Genomic DNA, 20,340 nt, shown 5'->3' with positions numbered 1-20,340 from the left:
CCTGCTGCCTTCCGCCGCCTGAATACTTCTCTCCAAAAGGGTGTTAGTCCTAGCCAGCTCCGCCACTATACTGTTGGCTGCGGCCACCCAAGCCTGATCATCGTATTCCGTCTCCATCTCCTCCGGATCTTCAGGAGTCGGACTCTTCTGACGTTTCTTACCTTTACCTTTCGGAGATGGAGATCCGGCAGCATGCTTCCTCTTCTTGCCCTTGGGCACCTTGACAGTTCCGGGTCGTCCGGGGCACGTAGCCTTGTCCTTCCGGCAGATATCGCAAGACTTGACCTATCCGGACGTCAAAACACTCGGATCCGAAAAAAAAAAACACGGATTAACTCACCAGAGCATTGCTCTCCGCATCCGTCCAAAGGCAAGTCCGGCCTCTGTCGCTGCAACGCTTGCAGGATCCGTCCTTGTCAGCGGAAATGGCACGAGACTTTTCATCCGTCAGGCAAAGCCATCATAACCATCCGAAACTCACCATTTCCTCTACTATCTCCCTGCGCCGTTTGTTTTCTGCCTCCACCCGAATTTCGGACTCTCGAATCCTCTTAAGATCCTCCTGAATCTTCCGTTCCTCTTCACGCTTCCGCTCCGCCTCCTGACGCTTCCGAATCTCCTCCTCCTCCTTCCGAGCCGCAGCTTCAGCGTCCGCTAGTTGCTGTTGAAGCTCCAGCAGTTTCTGCTTAGCAGTCTTCTGAGATCCGGAGGTGTTGCCAGACATTTTCGATAGAGCGTTATAGAGAGTAAAAAGTGGGAAAGGAAGAATCATCCTGGGACGTCCGCCCTTGAGTATACCTGTCCGATTCTGAACTCAGACGCTTCTCCATCATCTCGCGATAATCTCGTCCGGTCCGGACCGATGGTTCTTGTGCCTCTAGGGATCGGCCCTAAGGGGGGGATACTGTCATATCCCATATATTCACGCTTCTCTTCCGGACTTCGGACCCTGAGATCCGGTCCGGTCCGATGTATAGATCCGCTTCCGATCCGATTTACGATAAGCTTTCTAATTCATTTCCTGTTTCATATAACGTTAAACACAGCCTATTCGGTATTTCCTCTTCCCGGTGTTTCGGTTATGCTTATTACCGGTATGATTACTGATCCGTTAACCTATGTCTCATTTCCGACTCGCGTTTGATAACCTTTGCACATGCTTCGTACATAGCCTCGGACCCTTGCTTACTGATACTTCCGTTATCCTCATAGTATATAAACTCGTGTATATGTCCTGTAGTACCTCAGTTCGAATATCATCTTAGTTTGTCCTCTTTCTGTCCTCCGGACTTGAGTTCTCCTTACTCTTGTCACTCTCCGAGACTTCGGATAGATTCCGATAGTCTATATCCTCGGCTCTACCTTCGGGTAGTCTTTACTCTGTTAGTTTCTAGTTCGGATACGTCCGGATTAGCCTTATACGCGTTTCCGATATCCGGAAGACTTCCGGATATACTACGAGACCCGTCCGGACCTTCGGACGCGTTATCGTTAGTACTTTGAAATAAGGGACAGTACTTGGGAAAGGGGCACAGCGTACGAGCTGAGGCCGAAGTCCTTCGGATCCGATCTTACGAGAGTACGACCTTAACACAAAATCTGTTTCTCTTGGACTTTGCAGGTTTGAAACCTGCCAATGATAAATTTCATTTTTTAATGAAACCACACCTTTATATATGCTCATGGTCAGTGTAGGAATACAACACAGAGTGGGGCTATACAAAGATGGCTCCAAACTGATATCTTTATGTTGTGGTCTTGCACTGCCTAGTCTGCTATACTTGGTGAGACAAGTGCATTCGACCCAGGGGTCTGCAGTCTGGGAAAATAGTCCGAGCATGGGAAACAATGTCTGAAGGTATAATTACAATGTCTGATGCAAAAGTGTCGGGTCCAATGTTTTTAGGTTTTGGGGTTCATCAGGTTCGGGTTATCGGAAACTAATAGTAACATGATAGTGAGCGTCGGAAAAGCGAGCGGTGTGCGCAATAATAACAATGACAGATACAGACAGTGAAGGAACGATGATATTTGCAATGTCAACTAAGAACTACAAAATATCGGATTTGACCCCTAAGCGTCGGAGAACGACTCTCCTCTACTTGGATGATGATGATGCTATGGGGAGTGTTACGACTTGGATAGGTTGAGCCTCCCAATGCCAAATGGCAGGTCTCTAAGTGATCTCACGAAGATGGAAGAACAGTGGTCTAGCCTTGGATGAAGCCCAAGGGATCCTCCGACAAGCTTGGTAAGCATGGCGGCTCGTCAAGCTGTAGGGCTAATGGATATACGGCTAAGGTAGCGTCGGCTTGCCTTAGAAGTGCGGTCAAGACAGGGGGACTGGGGTCACTCTGAAAAGATGAACAAATACTGGGATTGTACTAGTTTCCAGGATATACCAAGTAGATCAAAATAAGGAATACAATGATATCTAACTAGTTTATATAGAGTCTGTTCTACATAGTTCAGGAGGAGTTCATATCTATGGATCTATCTGAGTCAGAGATAAGATGCATGAGGTGCCCCTTCTATGTCAAGATACGTACATGAGGCGCTCCGGCCTAAAGGTCCATCAACACATGTGAAGGCATGCATTGATCTAGTTCTACATGAGGTGTACAGCCATCATGATGAGATCGGGAGGCCTTCCAGGCCATAGTGAAGTCACAATGGTTCCAGACCGCTGTCAGTCAGGACCTAGGCTAGGTCTGGCAATGTTATTGTAACATTGAGTCCAATATTTATGTAGATATGTAGAAATCCAGAACCCTATAGGCGAAAGTAGTAGCGCAATATTTCGGATCTGATGTCCTATGTAATAAGACATGATGTACTGTGGACCATGAGAATACATAGTATAACATGGTCCAAAATGTTAGGGATGTGAAAACAAGTAACTTGCACCTAATGAGGCTAGCAGAATGAGACTGGACATAGGTAGGACGAGTGTGCGCGATATCCGATAGTCCGATGCGAAACCCTATGCGATGTCCGATAATCTAATGTCCGGTGTCTGATGTTTTCAGATTTGGTACATATTGAGTCGGATACAATAGGAATGATTTGGGTAATGATTAGCATGTCTACATGCATCGGAAAATAGACCTCTATGAGGCCACAGAGATGTCAGTCTCTACATCAGTTTGCTTACAAGCTCATCTGAGTTGTGTTCAGCCAAGTGGTTGTAGTTTCTGAAACTATACAGATGTCCAGTCTGACTTTTCTTCTTGGTTCTTCTGTCAACTTCTTGATTATTATATTCCAATAGCTACTATCTATGGCTCATAATGACAAACCATACAGTGGTAGTGCACTGTAGAAAGCTAAGTTACAAAAACCAGAAACAGAGGCACATATCATTCATGATGAGATATCAAGGTGTGATTTCATAAAATAAAAATGCTATTGCTGGCAGGTTTGAAACCTGCGCAGTCCAAGAGAAAGAGATTTTGACCCTGATGATCGCTTGATAATTTCATCTTTAGCAGGTTTTGAACCCATGCAGACAGATTTGGATTCTGTCACATCAACTGCTTGGCTAAGACCAGTCAGATGCACTACCAATGAATCTCTTCAGAAGTGAATCCTCAAGGTACATTAATCTGCATTTTTTCAGTTCTAACATCAATTTCTGACATTCTCCTGGAGCCCAATTGAATGAGACATTTCTTTTTCATATTGCAACATGCTCAATTGAATATTTGCTCATGGACGGTTTCTTAGACTTTGATCTTCCTTGTTTCTAGTTCATGATTTATCAAAGTCAAAATCTGATTCTCCTGGACTGAGCAGGTCAAAAACACGTATCACTCAGCATATTTCAAGCATGCACAGTCCAAGATAAACAGACTTTGAATCTGTTGTAACAATCACTTGGCTGAGACTGGTTATGATGAGTTTTTGAGACAACCTTTCATGAGCAGATGTTCAAGGTATATTTCAATGAAAAAAAATGTAATTATATAGGTTTCAAACCTGCTGTAGAGACTGATATCTCTGTGGCCTTGCAGAGGCTATATATGCGACTGTCTCAAAGGTCAGTTTGATGCACAACTTGTGTCAATACCTCTCCAATCATTCCCTATGCGAAGCAAAACTCTCCTGCACCAAGCGCCAAGCACACGCTACCTTCCTGTGCATCAGCCACCCCAAGCGCTGGATTCTCGCGCGCTTTCCCATGCTTGAAGTGCCCTACGTCGCATGTCCATCCATTTTCCAAACTAACCTCACTGGTATGTGTTCATATCATTTTCTCCATATCAGACCATATTATATTTTAATGATTGCTCAATTCTCATGTCATGGACCCTTATTACATACTCTACCTACTTGCTTCAGCTCCGCTTCAGGGGCACATTTTTAGACATATATAAGTGCCTGTAGTTCATATTTTACATCATCAAATCATATATATTCAGGCACTTAGTGTTGGTTGGTGATTTATGATGGAGAATTTAGACTTAGAGTCTAATGATGTGTGGGAGAAAAAGATAATCATCATACAGCAAGATGGGAGTATATATATTCTATCTAAGTGGTGCTAAAGTGAACCGGGAAGTGAAGTGAGTACATGATAACATGTAATATAAGGGTCCATACACAACATACAGAACGTGTGTGCAAGCACCAGAGATATGTCAGAATAAATGGAAATATGATATGAATACTTATAGAAAAAAAAATGCAATGTTTCACTGGTTTCAAACCTGTTGCACTCTGATAGAAACAGATTTGGATTCTGTTATGACAACCACTTGGCTAAATACAGCTGTGATCAGCTCGCAAGCTGACCGACCATAAGCATATGTCAAGGCATGACTTCATAGAATAAAAATAAAAATGCTATCATTTGCAGGTTTCAAACCTGTGCAGTCCAAGAGAAACAGATTTTGACTCTGGTGATCACTTGAAAATTTCATCTTTGGCAGGTTTTGAACCCACACAGAAAGATTTAGATTCTGTTGTATCAACTGCTTGGCCAAGACCAGTGAGATTTACTTCCACCGAACTCATTCAGAAGTGAAACCTCAAGGCACATTTATCTGCATTTTGTCAGTTCTTAAATCACATGGTCACTGTTGATTCTTTTATCCTGCTTTTATTGCAAAAGACATCAGACTTCTTCTGAGACTCTTGACCTCAAGACCTGTTTATCTAGCAATTGCTCTGAAAAAGTGCTGATGGCAGACCACCATGGTGTAGAGACTGACATCTCTGTGGTTTCATAAAGGTCTAATTCCCCAATGTTCCAATCATCTTCCAAATATAGTGTGACACATATCTCGTTCCCATGCTCTTGGTCCTTCATTAGCTGTCCACACATACAAGTGTTTCAGACGCTGACCTGCACCAAACTGGTTCGGTGCATGGATGACTAATGCTCTCCCATGAGCCTAATACCCTAGAAATCACTACAAAACCATTTCCCTCTATTCTAAAGCCAGAATGCAGCTCAGACAAATATTTCATTTCATCTTTTCAATGGAACTCAGACAGGCTGAATATTTTTGTATATTTAATTCTGCGATGAATTTTGCTTAGTCATCCTCAACAATGACTCAGGCTGAATCCCACACATGTCAGGTGACTGTGAAAAATAGTTCTCGCATGGGTTACCCTGGGAAAACTTCCTCAAAACCCTAAATACATGCCTCGCGTCATTTTCTCATTCAACAAAGTGACATCAGAATGGAACACCAATGATCATGAATATTTCTCTTGCAGTGCACAATCAGCCTGTCACATGACCCTTCAGTCACATGATGCTAAATCACATGATCTTAAGTCAGGTGACTTTTGATCCAAATCAAGTGATGACAGAACACTCAGCCCAAGCATGCTGACTAATGCTGACTAATTATGGTCTCATTTGGTGCAACATAAGCAACCCCTGCAAAATGATTTTTGGTACCGCTGACTAAGCCCACCCCTCATAGATGGCGGGAAAATGTAGCACAGCCACCCTTTTTTTTGTATATAAGACCCAAATTTTTGCCCAAAGAAAAGAGCTTTTAAGCCCCACTTTCAGAATAAAATTGTGTGTGAAGTGTGATCATTGTCAACAACAGTGACCAGGGCTGTCAAGTACCTTCAGCAAAGTCATTGTAACCAGTAGTCAGCCAGCAACTTTCAGTAACCAGCAAGCCCCTAAGCTCATCAGCATCAGCATTCAGCAACACCCTTAGCTCATCACCACCAACAACGACCAAGACCTTGAGCTCACTGTGCTCAACGACTGACAGAACTTTTTTTTATTTTTTTTCTTCTTTGATTTTCTAGTTTTCTTCTTTCTCTTTTTTTTCTCTTTTTCTCTTTTCTCTCTCTTTCTTTCTTTGTCTTTCTTTTCTGTCACTCTTTTGTTTTAGTCTTTCTTTTTCTTTTGTTTTTGTTTTTGTTTTTGTTTTTTTTCGTTCTTTCTTTCTTTCTCTCTTTTCTCTCTCTCTGTGATCCTCTCTCTCTCTTCTCTTTCAAGTTTTAGTGTTAAGCTTTCATTCATATTTTCAGAAGCTTTTGTGTTGTCTCTTTCGTCCATCTAGACTCTGAATAGTTTAGTGGGGAGACTTTAGGGATTGACAGTAACGCTTGACCTCACTCATCTGAGTAGTGATACTGAGCCAGGATCTTCCTTGTCTGCTAGACTTTAGTTGTTGAATAGGGGACTTGGTACTGAAACCAAGGACGTCCGTTCCTGATTCTGTTTGATACTCATCGTGAGTTCCTTGGCAGCAGGTTCAACAGTGAGCTAAGAGTTCTACTGAGCATTGATTAGTCTTGACCTTTGATTCTACCTGTTTGTGCTGAGGGGGTTGATTGCTGTAATTCCACACAACTCTTTTGAGATACGATTGTTACAAGGCATTGTTGTTGAAGGAAGGTTTGAAGAGGTGTCTTTTTTTCTTTGTTTCTTTTTGTCATCACCATACTATTAGGTTGACTAGTTTTCTTTCGTCTTTCAATCACTGCCATACTGTTGGAGTGATTTCATTTCAGTTTCATTTTTGTTGGATTGACTGCATTGTTGCTGACCTTACAGAAGTACTGTGGTCTGACATAGCTTGGGAAGTGTAAACAGCCACCCACGAACGACCACGTTATCAGCCATTGGTATTTGTCTGAATCGCTGACCGTGGAGATATTTGTTTTTATAGGTGTTTATCTATAGATCATCTATCTAAGAAGACAACGCGCATCAGCACACACATCCTCGGTTCCATCACTTGTCCTCTGTCCATCCATTCAATGTCCGTTTGGTTCGTTGGTGCGTATTCATATCATATTTCCATTTATTCTGACATATCTCTGGTGCTTGCACACACGTTCTGTATGTTGTGTATGGACCCTTATATTACATGTTATCATGTACTCACTTCACTTCCCGGTTCACTTTAGCACCACTTAGATAGAATATATATACTCCCATCTTGCTGTATGATGATTATCTTTTTCTCCCACACATCATTAGACTCTAAGTCTAAATTCTCCATCATAAATCACCAACCAACACTAAGTGCCTGAATATATATGATTTGATGATGTAAAATATGAACTACAGGCACTTATATATGTCTAAAAATGTGCCCCTGAAGCGGAGCTGAAGCAAGTAGGTAGAGTATGTAATAAGGGTCCATGACATGAGAATTGAGCAATCATTAAAATATAATATGGTCTGATATGGAGAAAATGATATGAACACATACCAGTGAGGTTAGTTTGGAAAATGGATGGACATGCGACGTAGGGCACTTCAAGCATGGGAAAGCGCGCGAGAATCCAGCGCTTGGGGTGGCTGATGCACAGGAAGGTAGCGTGTGCTTGGCGCTTGGTGCAGGAGAGTTTTGCTTCGCATAGGGAATGATTGGAGAGGTATTGACACAAGTTGTGCATCAAACTGACCTTTGAGACAGTCGCATATATAGCCTCTGCAAGGCCACAGAGATATCAGTCTCTACAGCAGGTTTGAAACCTATATAATTACATTTTTTTTCATTGAAATATACCTTGAACATCTGCTCATGAAAGGTTGTCTCAAAAACTCATCATAACCAGTCTCAGCCAAGTGATTGTTACAACAGATTCAAAGTCTGTTTATCTTGGACTGTGCATGCTTGAAATATGCTGAGTGATACGTGTTTTTGACCTGCTCAGTCCAGGAGAATCAGATTTTGACTTTGATAAATCATGAACTAGAAACAAGGAAGATCAAAGTCTAAGAAACCGTCCATGAGCAAATATTCAATTGAGCATGTTGCAATATGAAAAAGAAATGTCTCATTCAATTGGGCTCCAGGAGAATGTCAGAAATTGATGTTAGAACTGAAAAAATGCAGATTAATGTACCTTGAGGATTCACTTCTGAAGAGATTCATTGGTAGTGCATCTGACTGGTCTTAGCCAAGCAGTTGATGTGACAGAATCCAAATCTGTCTGCATGGGTTCAAAACCTGCTAAAGATGAAATTATCAAGCGATCATCAGGGTCAAAATCTCTTTCTCTTGGACTGCGCAGGTTTCAAACCTGCCAGCAATAGCATTTTTATTTTATGAAATCACACCTTGATATCTCATCATGAATGATATGTGCCTCTGTTTCTGGTTTTTGTAACTTAGCTTTCTACAGTGCACTACCACTGTATGGTTTGTCATTATGAGCCATAGATAGTAGCTATTGGAATATAATAATCAAGAAGTTGACAGAAGAACCAAGAAGAAAAGTCAGACTGGACATCTGTATAGTTTCAGAAACTACAACCACTTGGCTGAACACAACTCAGATGAGCTTGTAAGCAAACTGATGTAGAGACTGACATCTCTGTGGCCTCATAGAGGTCTATTTTCCGATGCATGTAGACATGCTAATCATTACCCAAATCATTCCTATTGTATCCGACTCAATATGTACCAAATCTGAAAACATCAGACACCGGACATTAGATTATCGGACATCGCATAGGGTTTCGCATCGGACTATCGGATATCGCGCACACTCGTCCTACCTATGTCCAGTCTCATTCTGCTAGCCTCATTAGGTGCAAGTTACTTGTTTTCACATCCCTAACATTTTGGACCATGTTATACTATGTATTCTCATGGTCCACAGTACATCATGTCTTATTACATAGGACATCAGATCCGAAATATTGCGCTACTACTTTCGCCTATAGGGTTCTGGATTTCTACATATCTACATAAATATTGGACTCAATGTTACAATAACATTGCCAGACCTAGCCTAGGTCCTGACTGACAGCGGTCTGGAACCATTGTGACTTCACTATGGCCTGGAAGGCCTCCCGATCTCATCATGATGGCTGTACACCTCATGTAGAACTAGATCAATGCATGCCTTCACATGTGTTGATGGACCTTTAGGCCGGAGCGCCTCATGTACGTATCTTGACATAGAAGGGGCACCTCATGCATCTTATCTCTGACTCAGATAGATCCATAGATATGAACTCCTCCTGAACTATGTAGAACAGACTCTATATAAACTAGTTAGATATCATTGTATTCCTTATTTTGATCTACTTGGTATATCCTGGAAACTAGTACAATCCCAGTATTTGTTCATCTTTTCAGAGTGACCCCAGTCCCCCTGTCTTGACCGCACTTCTAAGGCAAGCCGACGCTACCTTAGCCGTATATCCATTAGCCCTACAGCTTGACGAGCCGCCATGCTTACCAAGCTTGTCGGAGGATCCCTTGGGCTTCATCCAAGGCTAGACCACTGTTCTTCCATCTTCGTGAGATCACTTAGAGACCTGCCATTTGGCATTGGGAGGCTCAACCTATCCAAGTCGTAACACTCCCCATAGCATCATCATCATCCAAGTAGAGGAGAGTCGTTCTCCGACGCTTAGGGGTCAAATCCGATATTTTGTAGTTCTTAGTTGACATTGCAAATATCATCGTTCCTTCACTGTCTGTATCTGTCATTGTTATTATTGCGCACACCGCTCGCTTTTCCGACGCTCACTATCATGTTACTATTAGTTTCCGATAACCCGAACCTGATGAACCCCAAAACCTAAAAACATTGGACCCGACACTTTTGCATCAGACATTGTAATTATACCTTCAGACATTGTTTCCCATGCTCGGACTATTTTCCCAGACCGCAGACCCCTGGGTCGAATGCACTTGTCTCACCAAGTATAGCAGACTAGGCAGTGCAAGACCACAACATAAAGATATCAGTTTGGAGCCATCTTTGTATAGCCCCACTCTGTGTTGTATTCCTACACTGACCATGAGCATATATAAAGGTGTGGTTTCATTAAAAAATGAAATTTATCATTGGCAGGTTTCAAACCTGCAAAGTCCAAGAGAAACAGATTTTGACTCTGATGATCACTTGACAATTTCATCTATAGCAGGTTTTGAACCCACACAGACTGATTTTGATTCTGTTGTATGAGCTGCTTGGCTAAGAACAGTTGGAAGTATCTTTAAAGAAAACATTCAGAAGTGAATTCGCAAGGCAAGTCCACATTTTCTGTCACTCACAATGTTTTCCCTCAGCTGAACAGATGAATTAAATATAGACTGCAATACAGCACTTTCAAAAGCAAGAGGAGAGCAATATGATGATGCTTTTCAAAGGGTCTCAAACACAGTGCACCTCAATCTTATACATGAGCAAATAGTGGTCAGATGGCTCTTTTGATTATTTGCCTTGAATCTCAGCCTTGACAGATGTGTATTCTTCCTCATTAACCAGTTCATTGGGATCAAACTTGAAAGTTTGATGTGTAATCTGCTCTTCTTCTTCAACCAAGTCAAGACCTTTGGAGAGAATTAAATTGCTCTTGTGCTTATCATTCCAAGTTTGCATCAAGACTTTGGTCATATATTGAACTTTGCATCCAAGATAAAAGAATAAACAGCGACCATGCTATCAAAAGAACTGATAAAATGCAGTTGAATGTGCCTTGAGGATTGACCTCTGAATGAGTTCATTAGAAGTACATCTCACCGGTCTTAGTCAAGCAGTTGATACAACAGAATATAAATCTGTCTGTGTGGGTTCAAAACCTACCAAGGATCAAATTGTCAAGTGACTACCAGAGTCAAAATCTGTTTCTCTTGGAATGTGTAAGTTTAAAACCTGCCAATGATAATATTTTGATTCTATGAAATTGCACCTTGACATTTCCTCATGATTGATATATGTTTTTTTTCCTATTAGAACACACCTTGACATCGACTCATGTGTGCTTTCCTGAGAGCTTCATATCACTGGTCTTAGCCAAGTAGATGTTGCAACAGAGTCCAAATTTGTTTCTTTTAAACCATGCAGGTTCAAAACCTGCTTGCAAAATATTTTGCAGTATATAGATTCTCAGAGACCAAAGTGCAAGAAAATAGGGACAGTTAGACATTTTGAAGTATTCATCAAAGTGATATCATTTGTGTCTGTTTTATCTTTTTCAATGCAGCCCAGGTGTTACTGCTTTGTACTAGGTTTGCAGCAGAATGTAGCAAGAATGCTTCTCTTGCATCTATACATTGTGGTCTATAGCTGGGAGTATCCTTCAGCATGACATAAAAATCAAATGATGAAAATATACTAGTAGTATTAGATTGGACATGTGATATAGGGCATGCACAAAAATGCAGTGCTTGATATGGGACAGGGTGTGATTTCATAAAATAAAAATGTCATCATTGGCAGATTTCAAACCTGCCCAGTCCAAGAGAAACAGATTTTGACTCTAATGATCACTTGCAATTGCATCTTTGACAGGTTTTGAACCTGCACAGACAGATTTGGATTCTGTTGTATTAACTGCTTGGATAAAACCAGTTAGAGATGCTCCCAATGAATCCATTCAGAAGTGAATTCCCAAGGTACATTTATCCTGCATTTTGTCAGTTTTAACATTAATTTCCAACATCCCCCTTGAGCCCAACCATATGCAATCCTTCCATTGTCAGTTGTCACTCAACCTGCCAATGATGATATTTTTATTCTATGAAATTAAACCCTGATATTTCCTCATAGGTAGTTTTCTTCAAAACCCATCATAAATGCTCTTTCTACATCATTGCCACAATAGATTTGGGATATGTTTCGATCAAAGCCTACAGATTTGCAATTAATGGCAAAACAAAACCATGTTATTATACAGGTTTTAAGCCTGCTTGGTTTAACAAAGATATATATAGGAAATGTCCATGGGCAAATGATTACTCAGAGGGATTTAGGAGAGTGTGTAGAGTTCAAAAAGCATGCAGACCAGAGTCATGGCAATGACATGGCTAAGATCATTTAAGATGAGTTTCTCAGAAGACCAGGTGTGTTTTTATAGAAAATAAAATATATCATTGACAGGTTTCAAACCTGCACAGTCCAAGAGAAACAGATTTTGACTCTGATGATTACTTGGCAAATTCATCTTTAGTGGGTTTTGAACCCATGCAGACAGATTTAGATTCTGTCATATCAACTGCTTGGCTAATACCAGTTGAATGCACTTGCAATGAACCCAATTAAAAGTGAATCCTCAAGGCAGTTCTTTCAATAGTATGGTTTCCATGATTTATTTTTTTATTTTACTCTTATTGCAAAAAACATCAGACTTCTTCTGGGGCTCTTGACTTCAAGACCTGTTTATCTAGCAATTGCTCTGAAAAAGTGCTGATCACAGACCACTATAGTGGGCCGATGATGTTTGTGATGTCTCGGGATATTCACAGTTGGATCATGAGTGAAAACTGACAATGGAAGGATCACATATGATTGGACTCGATGTAGAAACAACAATACTGAGAGGAACAAAAGATGCTCCTAACTGTATCTAAAAAATGTCGTAGGTCGAGTGTTGCCTAGTCTGCGTTACTTGAGGAGACAAGTGCGTTCGACCCTAAAGGGGAAGTGAGTGCAGCAAAGATCTAGAGGTATGCGCTGAAGCGCAGGTGCGCGCAAGGCGTGGGAACACGCGCGGGAAAGCGCGCACGCATATGCGGAAATGATAGACTATGCCTAAGTGATGATATAAAACAAGATAAGAGATGTGAGATGTGATGTGCTAATGAATAGGTTTCTACTGCGACTTTCTAGGTATTAAGTAGGTAAGTAAAGATGGGTGAAAAAGTTCAGTGAAGTAATAGTATGTACTGCTGGCGCTTATATAGCGCGCCTAAGCGCAGTCATGCGGAGCCGAAGCGCTACCGAGTAGGTATGTAAAAATATATATATGTGAGAGTCCATGATAAAAATAAAGATGGAATAATATGCAATGAGAGAAATAGAAATATACGCACTAGGGAGCTTGGTGGACAGTGGATGGATGCATCTGGATGGCTGGCACTATAGGGCGCGCAAGCGTGGGAACGCACGCGCGCCTATATGTCGCGAAGTGCGGGGATGGTGCGCGTTGCGCGGGAAAGCTGCGCGTCATATAGAGATAGCTGTGGGTAGTGCACAGAGTGACGCTACAAGTTCGTGCTATGTACTCCTTAGTGAAAACTGCCATATCACGCCATGAGAGGCATGATTCTCTACATCGAGGATATTGGAAACTAATGCTAGAACTGTGTTGAAGGTGTTTCCAAGGTGTGTCCTCAATTGACCGTCATTGCTGGGCTGCCTGGAGATATTCCCCAGTGCCAAGGTTGCCATGGAACAGTACAACGTACTCTGACATGTCCGGTATGTGTTAAGACCATGCACAAAGGGTAGGACTGATTCAAAGGGGCTTGGCTTCAGCTCATGTGCTGTCCCCCTCACCCAAGTATGTGCCCTTAATTTCAGAATGATGTCTGGAGAAAGTCCTAGAAAGTCCAAAAGACTTCTAGAGGAGTGTGGGAAACTTTGGCAGGACTTTCTGGACGAGTGTAAGTAACTTCCGGATGAGTGCGGGAAAGTTCTGGAAATTACCATGGGATTTTGTCCTGATACAGAGATGTGTAATGGCTACTCAGGACAAGTCCTGAGTAGAAGCAAACAGAGGAAAAGCTGCAAGGACAAAGGCCAAAGCAGAATAGGTCCGGAGGAACTTCCAGGAACTTGGAGGAATGGAGGAGCAGAAGAGCAGAGCTCTGGCCTAGGAAATTCCTTCCCAGGCCTGAGATGGATATTGACTAAGTTGGAAGACTGGAACTGATGTGAAGACTTAGAGTGAGATCTAGTGCAAGGACTAATATGATATTCAGACTCAGGGAGTACAAAGTTTCTACAGTGTTCATATACTACTGAGGATTTAATGGAGAATCAGTCAGCACAGTCTGAAGCTATGTGAGGCTATGGACGGAGTGTATAGAAAAGTCAAACACTAGTCTATCAGAAAATAGTAAATGTAGATGGAAATGAGAACATAGGAAAATAAAGGCAGAAATGAAATGAGGTATGGAAAATGAGTATAGTCTAACTCAAGAAGGAATGTACAAAGAGAAAAGGCATGGAAGATAGACGCGGGTCAGATCCAGATGTTCGGAAGTCCGGAGCCAGGTGATTACCATAAGGGGATGAGCGCTGTTTTAAGGTTTAGGTTCGGATATGAAGCATAGGTCAGATCCGGAGATGTAGATATCAGATCTGGCATCCAGATATCAGGTGCAGGAGTACAGGGATCTGGACGGATAGAGGATTGGATCTGGAGACATGGACAGGAGGTCTGGAGGTCTGGATGAGGCATGGGAATATTGTCAGATGTAGGTCTGGAATGCAGGATATGACAGTATGTCTGGATCATCCATCTCATCTGGATCCTCAATACCTCCCTGTCACAGCAGCTCTACTTATATTTTCAGATACTGTGGAATTGCTAAGATGCATAGCATGTGCTGTGAGAATGGGTGTCTTTATGACAGGGATAGAATCAACTCTCTCTGGATAGCCAAGTTGGTCCTTGAACTGATGAAAGTATAGAGGACTGTGATTGATTAGGTCAGAAAGCATTTTCGATGAGTTAAAGCAGTCTCCATGAGACAAACCAGCTGCATTCAAGGAGTCTAGATGCAACCACAGTAAGTCCTTCTATCCTCCTTTCATTATGACAGTTGATAAATTGAGCTCCAGGTTGAGGGGAGACTTTTCCCACAGTGTCATTGAGCACCATAAGTCTTTGCATGTGACACCATGCTGCAGTGGAAATAGCAAACCAGAGGTGAGGTGTACCAGCATGTCTTCAGATTCACTGACAGTGTGTACTGTTTTTTTTCAGGTTAACATTGAAGTTATCATATGCATAGGAAGCAAGCAGTGTTCAACCAAGGGCATGAATAGCACAATGGAATTCTGCAGATAATGACAGTACAGCTGTGTTTATTGTGTTGACAGACACACTGACACTCATTCTTGATAGTGTATTGATAACCTTTTGAGGTGTGTGCATGGACTGCAGGAATACGCCAACAATGCTCTGCAACATATTCGAATTTTGGCTCAAGCTTTGCATCAATATACTCAGAATAACAACCTTTTTCTGCCAATGTGAGTTCATGTTACGACAATAGTCGTGTGCGGGCTGGGGTAATCTTAACAGCGACGATCACAACAGTGATACCTCGTGCTGAGAGTCCAAGGTCGGCTCCTACAGACAAGTAAGAGTTGTGTATGCTAGCAGAGGCGAGCGATGATAGCGTTTACAGACAGAAGGAGTCTCGAGTCCTTCTGAAGGTGCGAGTCGGATGTCAAGCAGGTAGCTTTAGCAAGACAAGGAGTTCAAGGTAAAACCCAGTAAGATTAAAGTAAAGAACATCTACTTTAATCTTCAACCTTATATAAGGCTACTCTATCGTATCTAAGCTCAGCTTGAAGCTGGGTTCTAATCTGCTTATCTATTGAGTTAGAGATACCATGCATGAGGCAGGCTTCTATCTAAGATAAAGACCGCGAGGCGTCCTTCTATCAGTACATGAGGCAACCATGAGGCTTTGCCTTCTATCTTGATAACATGAATAGGTCATCTAGACCTGTGTTGTCATATGCAGTCCAGACTACTTATCTAAGCTGGCATCTTCCGGGCTTCTCTCCTAATCATCATCTGTCATCAAGGCCTAAAGGCCTGGGTATCGTATCATTGCCGTGCAGGGTGGCAGAGGGCTATCTGTAGCTAGGGGCTCACATCATGTTACTGTAACAGTTCACTTGAATTCTGTTCATTTTCTTTGATTCAATGTATAATTCTAGTCAACTTATTTTAATGTGCTATGATCCTGTCCTTTTTCTTCAACACAGCCCTCTCCAGATTAGTGATGTGGAAGTCTGGTTCAGTCAGGTGTAGAGACTAATATCTCTGTGGGCTTGTAGATTCCCCATTGCCCCAATCACTTCCAAACATAGTGATGAACTACAGGCACTTATATATGTCTAAAAATGTGCTCCTGAAGTGGAGCTGAAGCGAGTAGGTAAAGTATGTAATAAGGATCCATGACATGAGAATTGAGCAATCATTACAATATAATATGGTCTGATATGGATAAAATGATATGAACACATACCAGTGAGGTTAGTTTGGACAATAGATGAATGTGTGACATGGGGCACTTTGAGTGCGGGAAAGTGCACCTAGCGTGCACACGAGAGAATGCAGTGCTTGGGGTAGCCGATGTGTGGGAAGGTAGTGCATGCTTGGTGCAGGAGAGTTTCACTTCGCATAGGGAATGGTTGGAAAGATATTGGCATAAGTTGTGCATCAAACTGTACTTTGAGACGGTCACATATATAGCCTTTGCAAGGCCACAGAGATATCAGTCTCTACACCGGTCTCTTTCGCTGACAGTATTTGTACCTCCCATGCATATCTCCCTTTAACCATTTCAGACTAGACCATGAGAAGTTCTGCAAGTTGCTATCCATATCCTCTTAGATTGATTACTGTCTCGTTGTTGATGTAATAATGATCATTTAGCAGCTTGATAATAAATTCTGATGGTGAGATCCCAACAATGTCAAAGGATTCCAAGATAGCGTCAACTTGATCAGTTGTCTCCATTGAGTGATGCAGTTAAACAATTGGTTTATTTAATGTATATATTCCTTTCAGATAGGTATATTTTTTACACTCCACACTGTGTTGGCAGAGTTTAGCCGCTGTGGCTGACAATGTTTACAAGGCAATGCCATTAGGAAATTCAGGAGTCACTGGTATGACTAGACGGAGTTTGAAACCCTTCATCAGTCAGGTAAGACTCAATAAAATATTATAATATGTTGTCAAGCAAACATCAAACTGATAGAGGGGGATCAAGACTTTGTCAGCCAGTCAGGTGATAGTTAGGCCTAATAATTGGTTATCAGACAAACACAAAATTGATGGAGGGTGATCAAGTCTTCGTCGACCAGCTGAGCAATAGTGAGACTCTGTAATGATTTGATAAAATATTATAATGTGTCGTCTGGTAGTCAGACCTAATAATTGGTTGTCAGACAAACAACAAGTCTCAGGGTGATCCAACTAGCTGAGTGATAGTCAGACATTGACTCGGTAATCTCGGACAATACTTGGTTCAACAGATGGGAAACTTGGCAGATATTTGTGCCAAAAAAGGCAAGTATGCATGTACTAGCATATAAGTAGGACCTTCAACTCGATCATCATCAATGTTGTATATTACAATCCTCAAGTCTACATACAAGGGAAAACTACTTTTAAGCACAATCAGAACCCAAGGTAAGTCAATTAGCGAAGTATCATGCTGCCTACTAAATGCTATTAGCCAAGTACTCAACTGAAACCTGTTGTGCCAGTGATACCAGGACCTCTGATCATAAATGAATCAGCAATCATACATATGCATAGTATTCGGATGTCACGCTAGACTGACATTGTATTAGGCGATCTGGAATACCACTATAGAATTAGCAAAAGATCGCGTCCAAAACTACCTTTCAATGTTGCCAATTGATCCTATTTGCACTACAACAGAGGAGAGATGCTGAGTTACATTGATGGCACTTAAGAAGGAGGAAGAGTTGTGGGAGAGTTTCAGGGAGCTAGAAAAAGCTTGGTGTGAGCTCAATGAAACAAAGAAGGTGTTAGGGATTGAAAGGAATTAGCGACTGGACGAAGTTGAGAGGGTTTGGGGGATTGAAAAGAATCAGCAGGAGCATATATAGTCGGAAGGTGTCATTGACAGAAGGAATGCCAAGCTTGATGTGTATTCTTAAGATCCTGCAAACATAGTTGCTGTCTATATGTTGCATTAGCCTGGCAAAACTGTAAGGCTAATGTTGAGTTCAGAAGGGAATTGATTGAGAATGAAGTAGATAGGTAATAGGAAGGATGACATTAGAGACGAGAATGCGACTGTCTACAACAGACTTGAGACGAGCTAGACAGAGCAGCTTGTTAGAGACGTTCTGAGGACACATGGAGTGGGGAATCACTGCACCAGATTCTACTACTGAAAATGAGAGTACATGTGCCATATATATACATTTGAATGAGTTGACTAGTCCTGAAGGAGCGTGAAGAGCATATGGAAAGTGAAAAGATATTGGTGAAACAAGGGTATCGTGTAAAGAGAGCACAAGGTGCGATAACGACAAAGAGCAAAAGGAGATGTAAGGAATGTATGAAGGGAATGTATTCACATGACTTGGATGTGAAGCATGATGCTTCTTCACATCAGTGAGTTATGTGGCTTTGTTTGGCTTTTGCAAACTCACATTTCCTATTGGAGCTATGGTTGGGGCGCAAAGAATATATGATCCTTACATCCCCTCCCTACTTCGAATATCGACCGTTCTCGGTCGATCTTCCAACTACTGAAAAATTACTGTATCATCATGCTATAGAGTAAGGTAGAGAAAATTTAGAAAAAATGAATGAAAAATGATAACACATCTAGTCCAGTTCTTTGTCAAGTCCTGTGAGTGCTTGCACATCAATGAATTGAGTAACCTCAATTGAGGTGGGGGAGCTCAGATAATAGGGAATGATGTGGAATGCTGTGAACTTCAGTTTTGAAACAGCTCCATCAATTTCTGCGAGTCAATACGATCCACCATCCGATTGTGATACAATAACCATGGGTCCAAAATATCTGGGCTTGCACTTAGTGTTAGACACTGCTTCTATCTTCTTGTTGAGTATGAATATGAGATCTCCAGGTTTGAAGGCATAGTCCTGGATAGTGTTGGTATAGCAGCGCTGGAAGTCTTTAACAGATGCCAAAAGACTCTTGAGAAGATGTTTGTGTGCTAAGGCTAAGTCTTCGTCTCATTTCGCCAACTGTCTGGCATGAATGAATATTAGGTCTGAAGTTGAGATGATGCTTGATACAGCGGGTGACATGAACATTGCTTCTGTGATGTCAAATGGAAGCAAAGGTTCAAGTCTGTGTGCAAGGAAGAATGGAGAATGATTGGTGGACCTGTGAGTAGTGATACAATCGGCCCAGAATACGTGTGGCATGATGATGGGCCAACAAGTGATATCTCCATTGCATGTTTTGACGAGGGAGTTGTGGATAGTTTGGTGCGACCTTTCGACGATTCCGTTTGCCTTTGAATTGTACACAGATATTTGGATGTGCCGGATTTTGTATTTTGCTGCTAACCAGTCTAAGGCCACAATGAAAGGTGTTCCATTGTCCGTTACTATCTCTTCAACTCCTCCCCATCTGCATAAGACTTCTTTGAAAAAGAACGCACCCAAGGTGCATTCTTTTTCCTTCCTAAGCATCCTCCATTCAGGCCAGGCTGACAGAGAGCAGCATGCTTGCACAATATACAAGAATCCATGGGCTGTTGGCATGTGCATCGAGTCAGTGTAGGCCTTGCGAAATAGAGGTGTGGGGATAGTAACGGTAGGTGGAATGACGACTTTCTCTGTTGATCAAAGCTGGCACTGATGACATGTCTTGATATACCAAGCAATGTCTTTATCTAGTGATGGCCACCAGAATCTATCAGCAATTGTATGACAAGTGGCATAAATGCCCTTGTGTCCAAGTTTGTTGTGGGCTTGCTGTAGGATGCGAAGTCAGTTGGTACTAGGAATTACCAGCTGGTGTCGTCCTGCTGCTTCTTTGCACCACAAGCGATCGCCCTTGACAAAAAAAATGATGCGCATGCTTGATGAGACATGTGCGATCATGGCTAGAGATGGTGGCTGGAAGGGATAGGTTACTGAGGTAAGCTTGGATGATGCAAAGCTCATCATCTCATTGCTGAGAGAGTAGATTGGTAGGAATTCCGATGGCATCATATGATTGGCTTGTGGACTGCAGGACAAGCCATGAATCCACCTGGATTTCCTTGAAAATTCTCTCTAAGTCCTTCTCAATCCAAACTGTGCAGCCTAAAATTTCATCTAACCATTCCTCTACTTTTTCGGAAGTCTCCTCCAATTCTTCATCATCTGTGGGTGTCATGTGTCATTGAGAG

At 41.9% G+C, this 20,340-nt stretch overlaps 1 protein-coding gene across 1 annotated transcript; it reads right to left on the bottom strand.

Moving 5' to 3' along the window:
- Positions 1–14,651: 14,651 nt before the first annotated feature.
- F5891DRAFT_1124414 (uncharacterized protein) lies at positions 14,652–15,403 on the bottom strand (the record flags this gene model as incomplete). The annotated part of the gene is made up of 4 exons (XM_041363888.1): positions 14,652–14,722; positions 14,745–14,979; positions 15,004–15,155; positions 15,217–15,403. 4 exons carry the CDS (start codon positions 15,401–15,403, stop codon positions 14,652–14,654), a joined length of 645 nt encoding a protein of 214 aa, XP_041234359.1.
- Between the last annotated feature and the right edge of the window lie 4,937 nt (positions 15,404–20,340).

Source organism: Suillus fuscotomentosus, assembly GCF_016647785.1.
Source record: "Suillus fuscotomentosus strain FC203 chromosome Unknown F5891scaffold_1, whole genome shotgun sequence".
NCBI lineage: Eukaryota > Fungi > Basidiomycota > Agaricomycetes > Boletales > Suillaceae > Suillus > Suillus fuscotomentosus.
Note: the sequence above shows the minus strand (reverse complement) of the source record. Positions and strands in the feature narration are given on the sequence as shown.